The 18,967-nt window shown below is 37.8% G+C and overlaps 1 protein-coding gene across 1 annotated transcript in view; it reads left to right on the forward strand.

Moving 5' to 3' along the window:
- The window catches only part of CSMD1 (CUB and Sushi multiple domains 1), a 1,244,565-nt gene that overhangs the window by 1,045,881 nt on the left and 179,717 nt on the right, over positions 1-18,967 (forward strand). Inside the window, exons 34-37 of the mRNA XM_049818613.1 lie at positions 1,758-1,961; positions 2,992-3,116; positions 3,751-3,847; positions 13,223-13,327. Of these exons, the coding sequence (XP_049674570.1) occupies positions 1,758-1,961; positions 2,992-3,116; positions 3,751-3,847; positions 13,223-13,327 (531 nt within the window). The remainder of the gene's footprint in view (positions 1-1,757; positions 1,962-2,991; positions 3,117-3,750; positions 3,848-13,222; positions 13,328-18,967) is intronic.

Here is an 18,967-nt window from a genome sequence, read left to right on the forward strand (position 1 = left end):
TACTGTATCTGTATGACCTTGTCTGACAAATCAACCCACTGCATATTAACAAAAAGAGCATGTATTGTACAGTTATTGCTAGTACTAATTATTTTTACATCTTTTTTGACAAAGCTTTTGTCTACATTCAATACTTGCATAAGCTAACTGTTATTCTCAGTAGCCATACAGAAAGCAGGTAGAACACAATGTTAATGTAGTCATAAATGAGAACTTCCAATGTTCTGCGAAACTGTGTTGTGTATTTCATGCTAGATTTAAGATAGGATTAAGTTACTGTATCCAACTTGTCAATAAATGTTAACTTATAGAGCACTGACCACTACTTTAAAACTGCTGCACTTAAATAATTATGATTCTGAATAGAGCAAATGGAAGTATAAGAAATAAGAGAATTATAAAGCTATCAATATGAAAATAATTATATATAGACTCCTCATACCTTGTCTTTTACTTAGTGACCAGGATAGCTGAACAAATAGGGTATGTGTCTGCACAGGTATGCACGTGAATAAACGGAAATAATGCTCTTCACCATTACAGGCCAGCAAAGAAAATGTAAGGATGTAAAATAAAATTAAATATAACCGTGACTCTTTTTACACTAGTCTTAAAATAGGTTAGTAAGCCAGAAACATCATGTTTGAAAATCTGTCAGGAATAAAGTCTAACCACCACCACTCACCCTCCCCCCTCACCTTTTTTTTTCTGGTGCCATTCTGTGTCTTTGTTAATTAAGGACCAAATGGCAGGCAATTTTCATGGTGTCACTTACACATATCTAGATGCAGTGATCCCCTGAAACTAATTCTTGAAGAAACCAAACTGATCAAACAAAGTTTTTGAATATGCCATTCACACAGAAAAATTGCTTATATTTAAAGAGATTATTTTTAATGTACATTTATTTTATTATAGTGTAAAACATAGATGATACTGCACACAAATTTTACTTCCATCATTTTTTCTATAAATATATATATATTAAAAAAATTTGGCAAAATGAAATGTAGAAAGAACAACTTTGATACACAAACAACATGCACAACAATCAGTAAGTAAAAAAAAAAAAAGCTTGTTATAAAGAAGTGGTTGTTAATAACAACGCAAAAGGGAAAATAAACCCATGGGCTTCTAATGAATTTAATTATTTTGCTCTTTAACTATTGCTTACAGTCTTTTAACTGTTCCTGTATCACATCAGGTTTATGAATTCTCAGAAATTATTGGTAAAAATAATTGTTGTCAACTGTAAACACTGAAATAGCCATGAGGGTACACTGTTATTACTTTGCATTCTCCAATATGATAAATCATATAATGTGTAACATTACATTGGTTTTATGGCTGGTTATGTACAGCATAATATTTTTCTTGGCTTCTAATGAGGAGCCAAAATTTCCATATTTAATAAGTAAAAGAGGTGGTATGTATATTATCCTGTCATTAAAGAGGGCAGCTGAAACATCCACTGATCCTCTCATGCCTAAGGACGTGCTTCCAAAGTCAATTGCTCTCCAAGCTTCCATGGCACTCACGTGACTGTACATGGTCGCAGCCCAAAACCGCAAGCCAGCTAACAGCTGTGAAAGCATTAGGCCATTCTTTGAGAATACAGGAGCAGAGCAAATAAAAGGAACAAATACAATTAAGCTCTGTCCTGCAAGAAACAATGAGCATTTTTAGTGGTCTATTAGATGATGACTGTCATTTGGATTCATGGCATCTTTTTGGTTTTTCTTTCTCTCTTTATACAGCTGTTCCACGCACAAGTGATACACAGTGTAGCTCAGTTCCAGAGCCTAGGTATGGAAGGAGAATCGGCTCCGAGTTTTCAGCAGGCTCTGTTGTTCGATTTGAGTGTAGTCCTGGCTATCTGCTACAAGGCTCAAAAGCTATCCGATGTCAGTCTGTACCTAATGCCTTAGCTCAGTGGAATGACACAGTACCAAGCTGTGTAGGTAAGCAATTACATTTAAGTCATCTCTTCTGTCACACATGTCTCCGAATCAGAATTCAGGAACTGTTTCAGAAAATAGTATTTAACACATATATTCACTCTCCTTCGATTAATATCAGTCATGCCCAATTTAAAAGAGCAGTTTTCCATATCAAAAAGTAATTGCGTACCAGCTGGCTGGTAGGCAGTATAGTGTTTCGTATAATGACTTAGATTATATGAACAAGTGTGATGCACATTTTCTTGAACATTCATTATTTTCATGACTCATCTACAGCTTGAAATACAGGACAGAATTTAATTCTCCAGAAATTTTATTACATAGTACTTGTTGTATATTTCTATCACACATAGGAAGATGATTTCTTTTTTTCAAGTAGAAGCGTAGTGTACGTTGAATAATGATAGCATTGTTAAGTATAGCTAATTTTATTCGGTCTGTCAATAGACCTACAGTGGTATAACGTTTAGCACTTCAGATTTTTTCTCGTAAATGTTGAAAGGTTTTCTTCTCTCCCTCCTTGGGGAGGTGTCCTATTTTCTGTGTATTCTGTATTTGTTTAGTTTAGTACTGTTTTCTTGAACCTTAAAGAAGCAATTGCTTATACAGTAAAAATATTTAATGTACTACACTGCTTTACCAGCTAGATCCAATATTGGAACTATCTTAGGCTGTGGGTAAGTTCACATGATTTCTGTCAACCATGATTGTGTTTAATGTTATGTCTTTACAGTTTGTTGTTACTCTCAGGTAAGACATGATTAGGCTGTGCTGCTAGGCTGTTCTAGGCTGCACACACTCAAAATGAAGGTCACTTCTGAACTGTTTATTCATGCAGGTTGTAACTTAAGCTTGATATTGTTCATGTGTTTTAGATAACATTGCTTTCTCAGTTCATATCATTGCTTCATGTCTGTGTTTATGCTACAAAGGAGAATTATTAGAATTAGCTTAGTAAAATTATTACTACTTTTCTGTTCTCTGAAGAGGTTTAGTTTTTGTAATAATTTATGATAATACTTTCTTTCAGTGCCATGCAGTGGGAATTTTACTGAGCGGAGAGGTACTATTCTTTCACCAGGTTACCCTGAACCTTATGGTAACAGCTTGAATTGTGTGTGGAAAATCATAGTGACTGAGGGATCAGGTATTCAGGCAAGTCTATATTCTGTCAAGCATGGAATATTAACTACTTTGTGGTTCAGTTTAAAAAGTAATTGTGTATATCTCTAGAAGTGTCAGAAAATAGCAATCTTTAAGATCATTTTTTTGGGTACTTGAAATATTTGTGCTTTGTTTTTCTCAGTATTTTTCTTTAGTTAACTTTATTCTATGTTACTTTATTTTTACATGAAGGAATGAATGCGAAATGGTTAACTAGCAGCTTTCTCTTTTACCTGTGTAGAATATTGAAAGCAGGTCCTGATCCTTCAGTCTGGTATGCAAATACCAACCCTTTCTGTCTGCTAGGATATCAGTGAGACACTTGAGAGGTCTGCGACTGACTGTCTTATCTGCTCATTTACACTTTGAGTGATTATTTATAATCATGCAACATATGTGCAAAATCCTTCTTACTTATCTAGTGTCACGTTTTCTAAAAGTTAAGACAACTTAAAAAGTGAAGGTTAATGTTTTATTTACATTTTTTCACTCAGGTGTTTCTGTTTGGATCTGCTTATTTGTATTTTCTTTAGGGCATGTTCTCTTTTTATTTTTGTTGCTTCTAGGACACTTACAAATACATATGGCTAGTTGGTTTAAAAAGTTCTGTGGTGATGTTTTACAGATCCAGGTCATCAGCTTTGCAACTGAACATAATTGGGATTCTCTTGAAATATACGATGGTGGAGATATGACAGCACCACGTCTTGGGAGCTTTTCAGGTGAGGATATTCCATGATTTAAACATACAGTTCTATATATAGGTGTGTGAGAGAACATGTCTTTGTTTGCTTATGTGTATAGACAAGGAGTATATGTGTATTGCATCGTCTGTGATATCATTATGAAACTTTCTCATTTTGGGGAGGAGATTTCAGGTGTTGTAATGTGCCAATATTCAAATGCAAAGCGGGATTTTTAGAAGAAAATATGATACCAAAATGAAAATGTGTAGCTTTGATTAGTGGGATTTAGGTGATAATACTTTCAAAAAAATTTTCTTTCTTTTATCTTACCTACCTGCACCATAGAGAAGATATAGTGATATAAATTGGTACTGACATTCAAGGAGATTCCTTTGATAGCTTTGATTTAGTTTATCCTTGTTAGCCTTCCTTTCTCAGGAAAAAGATGAAGCATTCGGTATTCATCCAAACTCACCAGGCCTCAGAGAACAAAACAAATTACTACAATTGGGACATAACAAACCATGTAATTTGTTGTTTCACGTGTACATCAGGCATATATAGTTTTACTCCTTTTTTATAAGACAATTTTTATAGAAAGAGCATGTTCTATAAACCAAACCAAGAGAAAAAGATATCTCATATAAAATTAAGTCATGAATAATATCCCAGACTCATGAACTCTATCACAAGCCTGATCTGATTCTGGTGTAGCTAAAGCATTTTGTGGAATTTTGCCTGTCTGGTGACTTAATGAACTTTTAAAGTATAGATGTGTATTGGATTATGCAAGGAAATGAATGATCAACTGAAAAAAATTTACTCCATATTATTTGTTTGCATATTGAAGTAAATAACTTGAAGTTGCACCTCAAAATTTACATATTAAACAGTGTTGTGGGTTAATCCTAGCAGGCAGCTCAGCCCCACCCTGCTCCTTGCTCACTCCCACACAGTGGGTGGGGGAGAGAATTAGAAGGGTAAAAGTGAGACAACTCATGGATTGAGATATAATAGGTAAAGCAAAAGCTGCACATGCAAGCAAAGCAAAACAAGAAAATCATTCACTACTTCCCATCAGCAGGCAGGTGTTCAGCCATCTCCAGGACAGCAGGGCTTCATCACATATAATGGTTGCTTGGGAGGATAATTGCCATAACTGCCAACATCCCACACCTTCCTCTTTTGTCCCCCAAGTTTATATGCTGAGCATGACACCATAGAATCATTTAGGTTGAAAAAGACCTTCAAGATCATCGAGTCCAACCATCAACCATGCCCAGTACACCATGTCCTGAAGTACCCCGTCTACTCGCTTTTTGAATACCTCCAAGGATGGTGACTCAACCACTTCCCTGGGAAGCCTATTCCAATGTCTGACAACCCTCTCAGTAAAAAAATTTTTCCTAATATCTAACCTAAATTCCCCTTGCCTCAACTTGAGGCCATTTCCTCTCATCCTATCTCCAGCCACCTGACAGAAGAGACCAGCACCCACCTCACTACAGCCTCCTTTCAGGTAGGTGTAGAGAGCAATAAGGTCTCCTCTCAGCCTCCTTTTCTCCAGGCTAAACAGCCCCAGATCTCTCAGCCGCTCCTCATAAGACTTGTGCTCCAGGCCCCTCACCAACTTGGTTGCCCTTCTCTGAACACGCTTCAGCAACTCAATGTCTTCCTTGTAGTGAGAGGCCCAAAACTGAACACAGTACTCAAGGTGTGGCCTCACCAGTGCCGAGTACAGGGGAACAATCACCTCCCTGCTCCTGCTGGACACACTATTTCTGATGCAGGCCAGGATGCCGTTGGCTTTCTTGGCCACCGGCTGGCTCGTATTCAGCCGGCTGTCAACCAGCACCCCCAGGTCTTTTTCTGCTGGGCAGCTTTCCAGACACTCTTCCCCAAGCCTGTAGCACTGCATGGGGTTGTTGTGACCCAAGTGCAGGACCCAGAACTTGGCCTTGTTGAACTTCATATGATTGGCCTCAGCCCTGTCCAGATCTCTCTGTAGAGCCTCCCTACCCTCAAGCAGATCGACCCTGCCTCCCAACTTGGTGTCGTCTGCAAACTTGCTGAGGGTGCACTCAATCCCCTCATCCAAATCATCGATAAAGATGTTAAACAGAACAGGGCCCAACACAGAGCCCTGAGGAACACCACTTGTGACCCGCCGCCAACTGGATTTAACCCCATTCACACAACCCTCTGGGCTCAGCCAACCAGCCAGTTTTTCACCCATTGAAGAGTACTCTTATCCAAGCCATGAGATGCCAGTTTCTCAAGGAGTATGCCATGAGAGACAGTGTCAAAGGCCTTGCTGAAGTCAAGGAAGATAATATCCACAGCCTTTCCCTCATCCACTAGGCGGGTCACCTGGTCATAGAAGGAGATCAGGTTGGTCAAGCAGGACCTGCCTTTTGTAAACCCATGCTGACTGGGCCTGATCCCCTTCTTATCCTGGACTTGCCATGTGAGTGCTCTCAAGACAAACCGTTCCATAATCTTCCCTGGTACCGAGATCAGGCTGACAGGCCTGTAGTTCCCTGGATCCTCCCTCCAACCCTTCTTATAAATGGGAGTCACATTGGCAAGCCTCCAGTCCTCTGGAACCTCCCCTGTTGACCAAGATTGCTGACAGATGATGGAATGTGGCTTGGCAAGGACCTCCACCAGTTCCCTCAGTACTCTTGGATGGATCCCATCTGGTCCCATAGATTTGTGAGTGTCCAGATGGTGTAGTAGGTCACTATTTCCTCCTGGATTAAGGGGGTTATGTTCTGCTCTTCAACCTTACCTTCCAGCTCAGGGGGTGGAGTACCCTGAGCATAACTGCTCTCCCTATTAAAGACAGGCAAAGAAGGCATTAAGTACCTCGGCCTTTTCCTCATCTCTGGTTGCTACGTTCCCTTCTGTATCCATTAAAGGATAGATATTCTCCATATGGTGTAGGATATCCCTTTGGTCAGTTGGGATCAGCTGTCCCAGATGGGTCCCCTCCCAGCTTCTTGCTTATCCCCAGCCTACTCACTGGTGGGACAGCGTGAGAAACAGAGAAGGCCTTGACTCCGTGTAAGCACCGCTCAGCGGTAATGAAAACATCTCTGTGTTATCAATGCTGTTTTGATCACAAATCCAAAACATGGCACTGTGCCAACTACTATGAAGAAATTGAACTCTATCCCAGCCAGACCCAGTACAATAGGCTATAACATTTTATATTAAATGCCATTAACTATGCTGTATATTCAATTGGCAATAAGGAAGAAAGAAATAATGAAATGTAATCAGCTTTTGACAAGTGAAATATGTGGCAAATATATTGGACCCATTGGAGAAAGAACTGATGAAATGATCCATTTAACAATATTCCATTTAACAATACTCAAGACTCAAAACGCTTTTGTATTCTGTACTAAAAGTGTGTCATCTTGCTTTAGCTTAAAAGCCTTCCTAATTTCCAGAGAAACTGAAAAAGGCAGGTTTTTGTATTAGAAACATTTAATTGGAGATAGAGTAGCACAGCTTTATTGTGGATTTCTCTCTTTTGTATAATGAATGTTGGACTTAAAATGAAGAATTGTTTTGTGTATGGGAAGGATCTAATAAATAATATTTAAACATGACATGAAATCTGATGTTCTCAAAACTGAACCAGTAATGTGACATTGAAACTGAATTCCAGGCATAAGTTCATAAGTGGTAACATTCAGAAGGTATCATTTCTCTCTTACTAAATCTTGTACAATACCATTGGCTTCTGCTTCACTCTCTGTGAATTCATCTGTCTTGTAAATATGCATTCAAGGTGAACATATGTGCAACTAATTACTAACAACTTACTAAACTGTGCTGCTAAACTATGTCATGGCATTGAGTTGGAAAGGTGAACTCACTGGAGTCTGTTCCGTAAGGAAAACTTTAAAAGATAGATAACTATACCGTTTCTTTTTGTCAGGGCAGAGCAGGGGCAAGCAGCTCCCTGGGTTTGGGGTGCTGGGAGCAATGGGGGCTCCCCATGGAGGGGTGGCAGGGCAGGCCCTGGCAGCCAGGGCCCATCCCACCGCCCCAGCCAGTAGCAGGGCAGCTGGGGGGCGCTGGGGCAGCCCCAGTCCCAGGCACTGGGCATCTCCCTGGGGAGCAGAACAGGCTGAGGCCAGGCTGGGACACGGGCCTGTGGGTACACCCGGCTCAGCGGGGCCCATGGCCAGGCAGGGCAGGGTCGTGGGGAGCTGGAGACCGGCCCTGCTGTGGTGTCACTGGGGCAGAAGCTGAAGGCCCGAATGGGGTCCTGGTTCTGGGGCTGAAATGGGGTCTGGGGCTGTGGGCAGGGTGGGGGCAGGTCCCAAGGGGCTGGGCAGGGCCTGTAAGGGCTGTCTGCTAGAGCAGTCCGGGCCCTTACATAGTGTCTTGTCCATTTCGGATTAACCCCATGGGTCATCTTTTATCAGTGAATGGTGGAAATATCAGGGCATTTTTCTTCTTTTTATGCTACAGTAATGCTTGTGAGGATGCTATTTTAGGGGAAAGCGATAGGGGCTTGATAAACAAAGCTATAACAAAAATTCTGAGACCATGTGTTAGCAGACATAAAGGTACCTTGTGCTGCTGTCTGCCTGGTGGCAGAATACATGGATTTTTGTACAGCTGTCTTGGAAAGAAGCTGCTGTGCTTAGGATTGGTGTGTTGAATGCCAAGAGGGATTCTCTCCAAGTGTGCTCCTGTGGCATGCAACAGAATCACAACCCACTTAAGTTTCCTGTGCCTAATATTGACAGGTGATGCCTTTTGGTGGGCAGACAGATTCTTTGTAAGGCCAGGTTTTCCAGATGACACTAGACAGTGCCGAGAGACATTCAGAGTAATTGGAAAACTACAAATTATTTTTGCTTTCAATATTACTGCTCCGTCAAAGTAATGCTTGTGGATCATGAGGAAATGAAAACAACATTGCCTTTAAAAGACAACCATCAAAATAATTTCTTAGTCTTTTACAACAATTGCTGTATCATTTACAGAATATATGTAGGTAGAGCGGATTTTTGATTAATTAATGAAGTTTAGATGCCTTACCAAATGCTTGAATGAAACAGGATCATTAATGAGAGACAGAGCTAATTCTTTTCCTATTATTACTGATAATTTTGTGATGAGTAGACATGTTTCCAAGTTTACATAATAAAGTTATACCTGGAATATTTTAATAAAATTAAGGGACTGTTTGCACAGATCGACTCTTAATTCTCTCAGTTGGGAAGGTAACAGTTTTTACAAACAGGATAGAATTGTACTTGCTATATTAAAAAAAAAAAAAAAAAAAAAAAAAAAAAAAAAGAGAGAAGCTGTAACTGGCATTGATTTTTCTCCTGCAGAGGAACTATACTTCATTTTTCATTTGGAAAAATGGTTTAATTCCCTGTTTTTCAATAGCCATCCTGCTTTCCAAAAGGAGGTGAATTTATTTAAAAATATGATGTTAAAGAAAAAAAGAGCTTCATTAAATGATGATCAGGTTATAAGCATGTTAAGTTCACCAGGTGAGTGATCTTCCATGATTGTCCTTAACAGCTGTAGTCTCATATTTTCTACTTCCTCAGTCCAATATGGGCATCTTCCTTCCAAGAATATTTTACTCTTCTGAAGCCTGCATTCGTTATAAGACTACAAAATTGTCAACTGAATTTGGAGATACTCTGTTCTTGTAGCTTAGTAATGGCAGTTCCTACATGAAGCCTGTCCATTAAGCTGAAAATGCAAAAAGATTTGTAAAACTTGGATAACTGTTAGGCATCCCACAAATGTTTGTAAATATGCTGTGCTGCCAGTTGTGTCACAGAATGGAATTATGAGAGAGTGGAAATTCCTTGGATGAATGGACAGAAAGGCTTTCATCAATATGCCAAAGTGAAGTCTATCCTGGACTCCTTAGTGAAGGTTATAGACATAGTAGCTGAGTTAGACATTATTCTTGACTAACACATTGCTTTTTCCTGAGAGTATTAAGTTTGAACGTGAGAGATCATTTTACTTAATACACTGCAATGAACAAAAAGGTGGAAACAAGCCAAAAAAGCATCAGTATTTTAGAACTGCTAGTTAGGGTCTGGTGCTTCACTTGACTATGGTATATTCAAACTGAAAAAAAATGAGACTAAGTATAGCGACAGCTCCATCTAAAATTGGAAATGCAGATAACACCTGACATTCTTTTACATATGTATATGTACTTAAATACGCATATATATGTGTATAGACATATACAGAGAGAGTATGCAAATACAGTAGTCATTGAGGTTGACACCTGGAGATTCTACTCTTATGATGGTAGTTAAATTTAGAAAGAAATTAGGTAAGAATGTGATCCACGCTACATGTGTGTGCTAATCCGAGAAATGCCTAAAATGACCATTAATCTCCATTCTTGGTCTATAAATTTCTTAGATGCCTAGACAGCCTTTCACACATGCAGTGTAGTGTTCACCTCTGGAATGAGATACATTGCTCTTGGTTGTAATTACTAACACTTGAAAGGGATAGTGGACATAATTTTCTACATTAATGCTGTAATTAAACATTAATTCAAGTAGAAAACTTGTCATTCCCTTATATGCCTTTAGGGAGGCAGACATGCACTTACTGCCTCCTAAGAGAGGAGATTTCCACATCACAGATTATTAATCAAGAGGTTAAGAAGTCAATCAGACTCCAGCATCCTAGCATGGTATCCATCTATATGAGTATTAGATGTCTACCATGGACATACCTGTACCTAAGCTATTATTTATGAAATCTGCTTCTGCCTGTTAAGTACTGTTTCTCTCTATTGATGATAAACGAAGTCCAAAACAACTAGGACACTGTGGACAGTACATCTGGTCGCCACACTAAAATGTATCTTCCATGCTTCATATACCCAGTCCCAGAAGAAGCAGATGTTGGTAAGTGATCAATAAAGTTTCAGTTAGATCATAGAATCATAGAATCCTAGAACATCCAGGTTGGAAGGGGATTCAAAAGATCATCTAGTCCAACCTTTTGTGAGAAAGGGATCCTAGATGAGATTGTCCAGCACTCTGACCAATCACACCTTGAAAACCTCCAGTGATGGGGACTCTACCACGTCACTGTGGAGGTTGTTCCAGTGACTGATTGTTCTCACTGTAAAAAATTTCTTTCCAATGTCAAGATGAAACCTCACCCAGTGCAACTTGGACCTGTTGCCCCTTGTCTGCTCCATGTGGTTCCCTATGACGAGAGAGCCTCTGTCCTCTTTGCAGCTGCCCCTTAAGTACTGGGGTACTAAAGGTATTGTGTGTGGTATGTGTGAAGGTGCCCCCCTCTGAGCCTTCTCTTCTCAAGGGAGAAGAGACCTAACTCCTTCACCCTTTCCAAATAAGGCAGGTTCTCCACCCCTTTGATTATCTTTGTGGCCCTCCCCTGCACCAGTTCCAGACTGTCCATGTCTTTCTTGAATTGTGGGGACCAGAACTAGACACAGTACTCCAGGTGTGGCCTGACAAGTGCTGAGTAGAGTGGGATGATCACATCTCTGTCTCTGCTAGTAATGCCCTCTGGATGCAGCCCAGGAACCTATTTGCCTTCATTGCTGCAGCAGTGCACTGCTGATTGATGTTCAGCTTGTTGCCCACCAGGATCTCCAGGTCCCTTTCAGCAAGGCTGCTCCACACCCAACAAGTTCCTAGCCTGTACTGGGCTCTTTGGTTATTCTGACCCACGTGCAGGACTTTGCACTTGTCTTTGTTAAACTTCATACTGTTCTTGCTAATCCACTCTTTCAGCCTGTCCGGGTCTCTCTCTCTGTAAGATGGCTGACGCGTCAGCCTCACCACCCAGTCTAGTGTCATCAGCAGACTTGGTGAGGGTGCTTTCAATCTCATCATCCAGACCATTTATGAAGATGTTGAAACAGTGTGGGGGCTAGTATCGATCCCTGAGGGACCCCACTTGTGACAGGCTGCCAGCCTGAACTATGCCATTGAATGTGGCAGTTATGAGAATTAAAAACGGAAGCCTCATTTGTTTCTCACAGTACAATAGGATGTAATTTCTCATCTTATTGAATATCACCCTCTAAGGAAGTAAAAGACTGGTGCTAAATGTTAGCAGATCCTACAAAGGAACAGAACTGCCAGAAGAGCAATTTTGTTCAATGAAGAGTATCATCATTCTGAGTCAACATCCTTATTCTTACAGAATAGACACCTTAAACATCCTTAAATATATTTCAAATTCTGTATGGATAGTGTGAAAAGTCCTCCCTCCAGGAAGGTGTTTCACAATTTTCTGTATTCCATGGTAAGTATTGTGTGATATGAATGCTCTGTACTGTCTGAATTTCCATACTTTGAGCTTCAATGTCAGACAATAAAACCTTCCTTAAAGTCCGACTTTTCATCCTTTAGCTCCTCACTATTTATAACAAGATTTTGCTTAATATAGGTTTAGATTTAAAAGTATTTACCATTTCCTAGTTTAGACTGTAGACTTATGAAGATAATTCTTTCTTTTGAAGCCTGAGTTTCAAGCTCATACTTAGGCTGCTCACAGTTGCTATAGAAACAGCAAATGCCCCTCAGGAGATGAAAGTATTTCTTATGCAACCACCATTGAAGTCCATTAGCTACTTGATACTGTCTTTGAGGATAATCATAGAAAATGATGTAATTTTTAGCCTCAGTAGATGTTCCAGCTTTAGACTGTAGAATGTGTATTACATAGTAGTCACGTGGTAACAGAGAATGTTGTGTCAGACTTAGCTTGCTAGTGGCAAAGAATGTGTCCAGGGTTGGTGATAAGCTTGTTGTGTAGTGCACACTGAAGTCAGCAGCACACAATTTTATTATAGTCATTTGAATTAGATAAAGCTAGTATGTCTTTTTTTTTTTTTTTTTTTTTTTTTTTAATTTGTTGCACCTGCTTCTTCAATTTCTGTCATGCTCTCGGAGTTAGGATGAGTGGTTGAAACATAGTTGTGGGAAGAATGTGTAAAGTGGACACAGAGGAATAATCTGGACTGCTCTGTTCTGTACTGCAGGCTTTTTATACATGTGGAAAAAAGTCACATGGCAGTTGAGTTTGTTCTGATAATCAAATCCTTTACTTATGTGATTTTTTTTCTGTTTACGCCTCTTTCTATCCAAGTCAATGAAGTTTCATCTGAACATGGTGGGATCTTGTTTGATTGTAGTTACATAACCTCTTCGTATCATGACTTGTAATCAAAATTTTCTTACAGCTTCTGGAGAAAACAAGACAGAACATAGAATATTTGAGATTTCCACGCACATAATGAGAAGAAAATGAGCCTGTCTGATTCAGTCTTGGTTATGTCTTTTCAATATTAAACTCTGATATATCAACATGCTACAGTTTATTCCATAATTTTTATTTTTCCAGGTACAACTGTGCCAGCATTGTTGAATAGCACTTCCAATCAACTTTACCTGCATTTTCATTCTGACATTAGTGTGGCAGCAGCTGGTTTTCACCTGGAATACAAAAGTAAGACTGCTTGTTTTTTGAAACTTTCTCAGAAAAAAGCATGCATATGAAAAGAGAGAATTTATATTGTTCTTTTTTTTTTTTTCTCTTCCCTGACTACCAGAGTGTACTCAGCATGGACCTGATATAAGTGATACCTAGTAAAATGAAATTTTAAATGAAGTGACATTTGAAATTGCTGAAAACCAGCTTTCACAAATTAGCAGCATATAACAAATGAATCTGTCAATTCAGAACAATGTTGTAAAAATATGGGGTTTAATTGTGTTGTGGGAGGGGGGGTTCAACTTATTTAAGCTTAGTTCTTAAATTTAGGTAACAAAAAAAGTAAGAGTTCATTTCACTGCTTGGAAGTAGGTAAAAACAGGACAGATGAGGGTTTTTTTCCTATTTATACGTGCATATATTTATTCCTTGCTATTCTTTCCTTTCCTTCACATTATATTCCCTCAACAAATTGCTGTAATTGCAAAAAAAACCCCATTATAATCCCAGAGCTACAAGAAAGCACTCTAGTTATCTTGGTAAATCACTGGTGGTATGAGCAGAGTAACCTAAGAAGTTTAATGGCAAATTCTGCTATATATCAACTTTTCATATGTTTTGTGAGCAGCTTGGTTCTAAAATACAGAGGTTTGGCGTTATAAATATCAAAGGATTACCTCACATAATTACATTTAATTCAAACATGTGTGTTTGTATTATTAGGTCTCTCAAAAACTTTAAATACTATAGAATAACAGTAAATTCATCACATGTACTTGCATAGTATTGCTTTTAACTGGGAATAGGTATTGCTAAGAATATTCTAGTCTTTAGAAAAGTAATGTGATGATGAGTTAACAGTCTGAATAATGCTTTAATGAAGGTCACAAAGTAAATTCTCTTTAATTTTGAATATGAACACGCTCCATTTTCTTACAAAGGCTATTCAAGATTTTTTTTTAAAATGGGGTTCATGTTTGTATTACATGCATTCCAATATTAATGTCTAAAAATGTTAATATTCTTATTCATCTTTTTAAGAAGTACACATAAGTAAATAAACACATAGTTGATCTTTGATAAACACCATTTAGGACTGAGATTAAAAATTGTCTAATATAAATGTGTCCAGAATTTTGAAAGACTAGATTTCCAGCTCATAACAAATCTTTTAAACTAAACATAATCCACAAGACAGTCTTATGTTTTCATTTAGTTTCCTGTCTGTTTCAAGCATTTAAATGTAAGCATATTGTAGTTTGTTTGAGTACAATCATTCTAATGGTGATGTAGAATGAAGATATGACTATTACTTTTGCAGGAATTTTTATAGAAACTAGTATTTTGACAAAGTTCTCTTCTTTTATCTGGGGACCCCTCCTCCCCAATTGGTCATCCTGTTTTGCTCCCCAAGCCTTTCCCTTTAACCTGCACTGAAGGTATAATTCCATATGAAGTCTAAAGTAGACATTTATTCCAGGAAGTTGTTGTACAATGAACATTTTGAAGATCAATTTTTATCTTTTACTGTATCCGTTTTATTATCCCTGTGACTCCTGAAAAAAATGTGTTCTGTTAACAAGTAAAAAGTGTTTGGGAGCATGCAAGGTCACTTGGATTTATGCTTTTGTTTGTCTCCTAATTGCCAGTCCCACAACTATGCTCTGTTAAAGCATCTATTGACTTCAGTGGTGCCAGTATTTCAAGGCCAGAGTTTTTTAGGAGTGCAACTCAGTACAGGTCAAGGTAGTAACATTCAGCATTCAGAGCTTAGTTAACTATTCTGTTGATAGTCCAGCAGGTAAGAGTAATTTCCTTTCTTACGTGGCTATATGGTCTCTGCAGGGCTAGCAGGAGTACAGTACATCTGTGCGTGTCTCTGAATACAGAGACTGAGCAAATCCCCACAGCAAGAATGTCCTGTTTTATATTGAGCAGTCACCTTTTTAGATCAAGAAAGAAGCAGAGAAGGAAATACTTTTCTGTTTAATAGGGTACAGATATTGCTAGTGTTTGATTATGTATCCTGAAGCCTGTGATCATTTGGTTACCTACGGTTTGAAGCAGCATCGGAAAAATAAATACCTTTTATTTAGAAGTCAGTCTAAAATTTGGATTAAAAATGTCCATCTGTTGAAGGGTTGTCTTACTAAGGCAAACACAAAAATGTCTGGTGTCTTGGAAAAAACATTCAATATGAAATGCTTTATTAAAACATCAGATACTTCTGATAAAAGCCAAGGAAAAGGAGGGCTAGATGCATAGTCCTTCTAAATAAAATGCTTTGCAGCTGTAACATTCAGCTATGTGTAAGAGGCCTCAGTTCAATTCTTTCACCTTCTTGCAGAAATTTGATTGTCTGAGTAGTCATAGTGGGGGTCCTCAATATCTACTTTTAAGGCTGTTCTACCTAATAAGGCAAACCAAGCAGCTGTAGCAGGATTTGTTTCAGCATTCTAGTTACCAGGAAACATGGTCAATCATTCAGGTTCAGTTTTATATTTAAATATTTTGTAAAAAGTAATACAGCACTAAGATTAGATGTAATAATAACACACCAGTGTTGTGAAGCCAGAGACCTATGTTTAATGTGTACATTTAGAGGAGAGCTGGACTTGGATGTATGTAGGATATAGGCAATTGGTCATGATACTTAAGTGGGTACCTGGGTTTTGGTTCTTATTTAAATAAGTCTTTTAAAAGTTTATAGAATGGAATTACAAAAGAGAGTTTAGGAGTTTGTCTCCTTTGCTGAAATTCTCTTTGTACCTCCATGATAAAGGATATTCCTCTGAGCAGTAGCAATGTGGGTTAAAATCATTGCAGGTAACAAAGGCCTTCTCTTAATTTTTGTAAGTTGTTAGTAGCTGCTTTGCAGGAATCCACTCCATTGTCTCCTTTAGTTTGTCTTCACTGAGGACTGAGGAAAAGCAATGGATTCTGAACCCTGCCATAAGAAAGTCCTTCTTCCCCATTCATCAGTTCTGCTCTTCATTGTAGCACTTCTCTTTGTACTGCAATATATGACTTTATGTAGTCACAACAAAAGACATTTCAAGGATGCATAGAAAAATTAGTATTTCAAAGGCGAATGACAGATTTCCAGAAAGAATTGTATAACATCCCTTTCATTTCCTGATCAGAAAGCAAGCTGAGGGGACACAGTAGATTAAAGAGAGGAAGAGAGAGCACAAAATTGCTGGGAAATACTGTCAATAAGTAAGAGCTAGTATCAGTATAGATTAATTTAAAAAAAAAAAAACAAACAAAAAACAAAACATAATTATGACAGTTTATATTAGCTGAAAAACTGTCCATTAGTTTTGAAAAAGAAAAGGAATAATATGACAACAATGACAACAAATAAATGACAACAATAAATGACAACAATGTAATCTTGCAAGCAAAACAGAATTAATATGTATCTTAGAAATCTCCAGTATAACAATTCAGCAATGTAGATGCAGAGGATTAGTTATTTATTTTTGTTTTACCTATGGATAGACAGAAATTTCATGGAGAGGAAAGGCTCCAAAACATACATTTTAACTAGTCATCAGAGAACTAAAATTGCTGGGCGCACTTTTAATTTCATTTTCAACTAGGTCATTTTGTTCTTCTTAAAAGTATTTTGCTGTAGAAATTTGGTGGGTCTGATTAAAATTTAATAATGGTTTTATTGAAACAATTTCATTTATAGCTATGCTTACTTTAGTATTTGAGTAACACTTTTATGAATCCAAATGTACTCCTGTATAGTTCCTGCTCTTCTGTGGAAGGGGAATATCTTTGTTTATGAAGTTGTTTTCTTGAACAATCAATTGCTGTCAGTCAAAACTAACAATAAAAATTCACAGTTGTTTTGATTTTTCATCAGATTTCAGGGAAATCCACAGAGATCATGGCTTAATTTTATTTTCCAGAACAATAAACCAAAATACTGAACTTCATGGCTACCAACATCCCTCATGGTATACAGCCTTAGCGTTTGTTTCTCCTACTACACGTACATAGTTCCCAGTTAGCATTAATTGAAATTATATGTATGCATCAGAGGACACTGAATCCTTTAATATGGTCTTAGATATAAGTATTTTGGAAAGAGAAAAGGCTATCTGTCTTTGAAATTGAGAAAGCTGTAATACTTTTCATAAGATGAAAATTTTGCAAGTCCTCTTTTCACATTTCATACTGTATTGCATTTAGCTTTTGGGGTTTTTCTTTGCTTTCTTTTAATTCAGGAACCAGGCTTGGTGTTTCGTCCTAAAACACTTAATACACTTCAAGAAAATTATTTAAGTAAATGAGCTTTGTTTTAAATGTTTTGGGGGTGACTGGAAAATTACATGAACAGGAAGTGCAATGAAAGTTGCTGTGTACTCATTGTTCCCTGATTAACAAGAACAATAAATTATTAGAACTAAAACCACTAAAACCCTTCTATGCAAATACCCAGTAGATCAGAGTGTTAGTCCTGGAACAGTGAAGGGATGGCCTTACATTTAATATAAATTCTTCTCTAGTGAGAAGACCTTTAGGAATTACAGTGAAGACAATTAACTTTCCAACTATAGATACAGCAGGAAAATGCCAATTCGCAATAAGAAGCTGCTGATCTCATCATGTCCAAATAACTGAGTTTAAATCTTGCATCAGCAGGCTACAGCAGGGATAGAAGAGACAAAGTGCACCTAATGGTGTTTTGTCTAGCCTTATCTCTTGCTTACATCTCAAATTGGAGTAGTAGGTAAAACTGCTCTAAAGTAACCATTCCAGAATCCGGCAGACCCCTGATGTCATTATATGAAAAAAGACTTTATAACGATATTAGGAAATTACCCTAGTATTTTAGAATAAATGAATGAGAGTTTCTACTCGAAAAAGATATTTTCACCAGTGTAAATGTTATACATATGCCTGGTTTTAGATTAGTATACTAGGGAAAACAGCTTTATTTCAGTAAAATATGTTTAGTTTGCTATCATGTGACCACATATCTTATATTCACCACTGTATATTGCTGTTTTGAAGTAACTTTATAGAACTTCATAAAGACTTTATAAAAGCTTCATCCAATATGACAGCTTATTTTAACCCTAAATATTTCAAGATAATTTAAATAACTGAGTAAATGTTGGTTTATTTCTTGAAACTTTGTCTTCCTTTTAGCACTATGTCTTTCTCTTGCCCTCCTCATTTGCGGGCTCTTTGTATGTCTTTATTTTCATGGGAAGGATCTAAGCAGTCTGCTCCTGCAAGCCTAAGTTCATGTCTAACCTAGGCAGTGCACATGTTCCCTTTGTAGCCTTCAAAACCACAGAAGTCTTCTAGTACAAAATACAATTTTGTCATTTAATTTAGGATGTTTTTGTGTTAGGCTACTGTCAAACTGATGCTTAGATTTTTTTTTTCCTTTGTTCCTTTGTTTTGGTGGTTTTTTTGGTTTGGTTTGGTTTTGTTTTTAATGTCAGATACATGAACTCACTCAAATTAAAAGACATAATTGGTTAGTGCCTTAGAAAAATTTCATTCTGGTCATAACATAATTGTAAGTATTATTGAGAGCCACTGTGTGGCATTGTTTCTTGTTATTTCAGAAGGGTCGTAGGTGTTAAACTGGTTTCAGTAACCTATGATGAGAAACAAAAGCAGTAA

The sequence above is a fragment of the Accipiter gentilis genome, chromosome 16 (genome assembly GCF_929443795.1).
Source record: "Accipiter gentilis chromosome 16, bAccGen1.1, whole genome shotgun sequence".
NCBI classification, from domain to species: Eukaryota; Metazoa; Chordata; class Aves; order Accipitriformes; family Accipitridae; genus Astur; species Astur gentilis.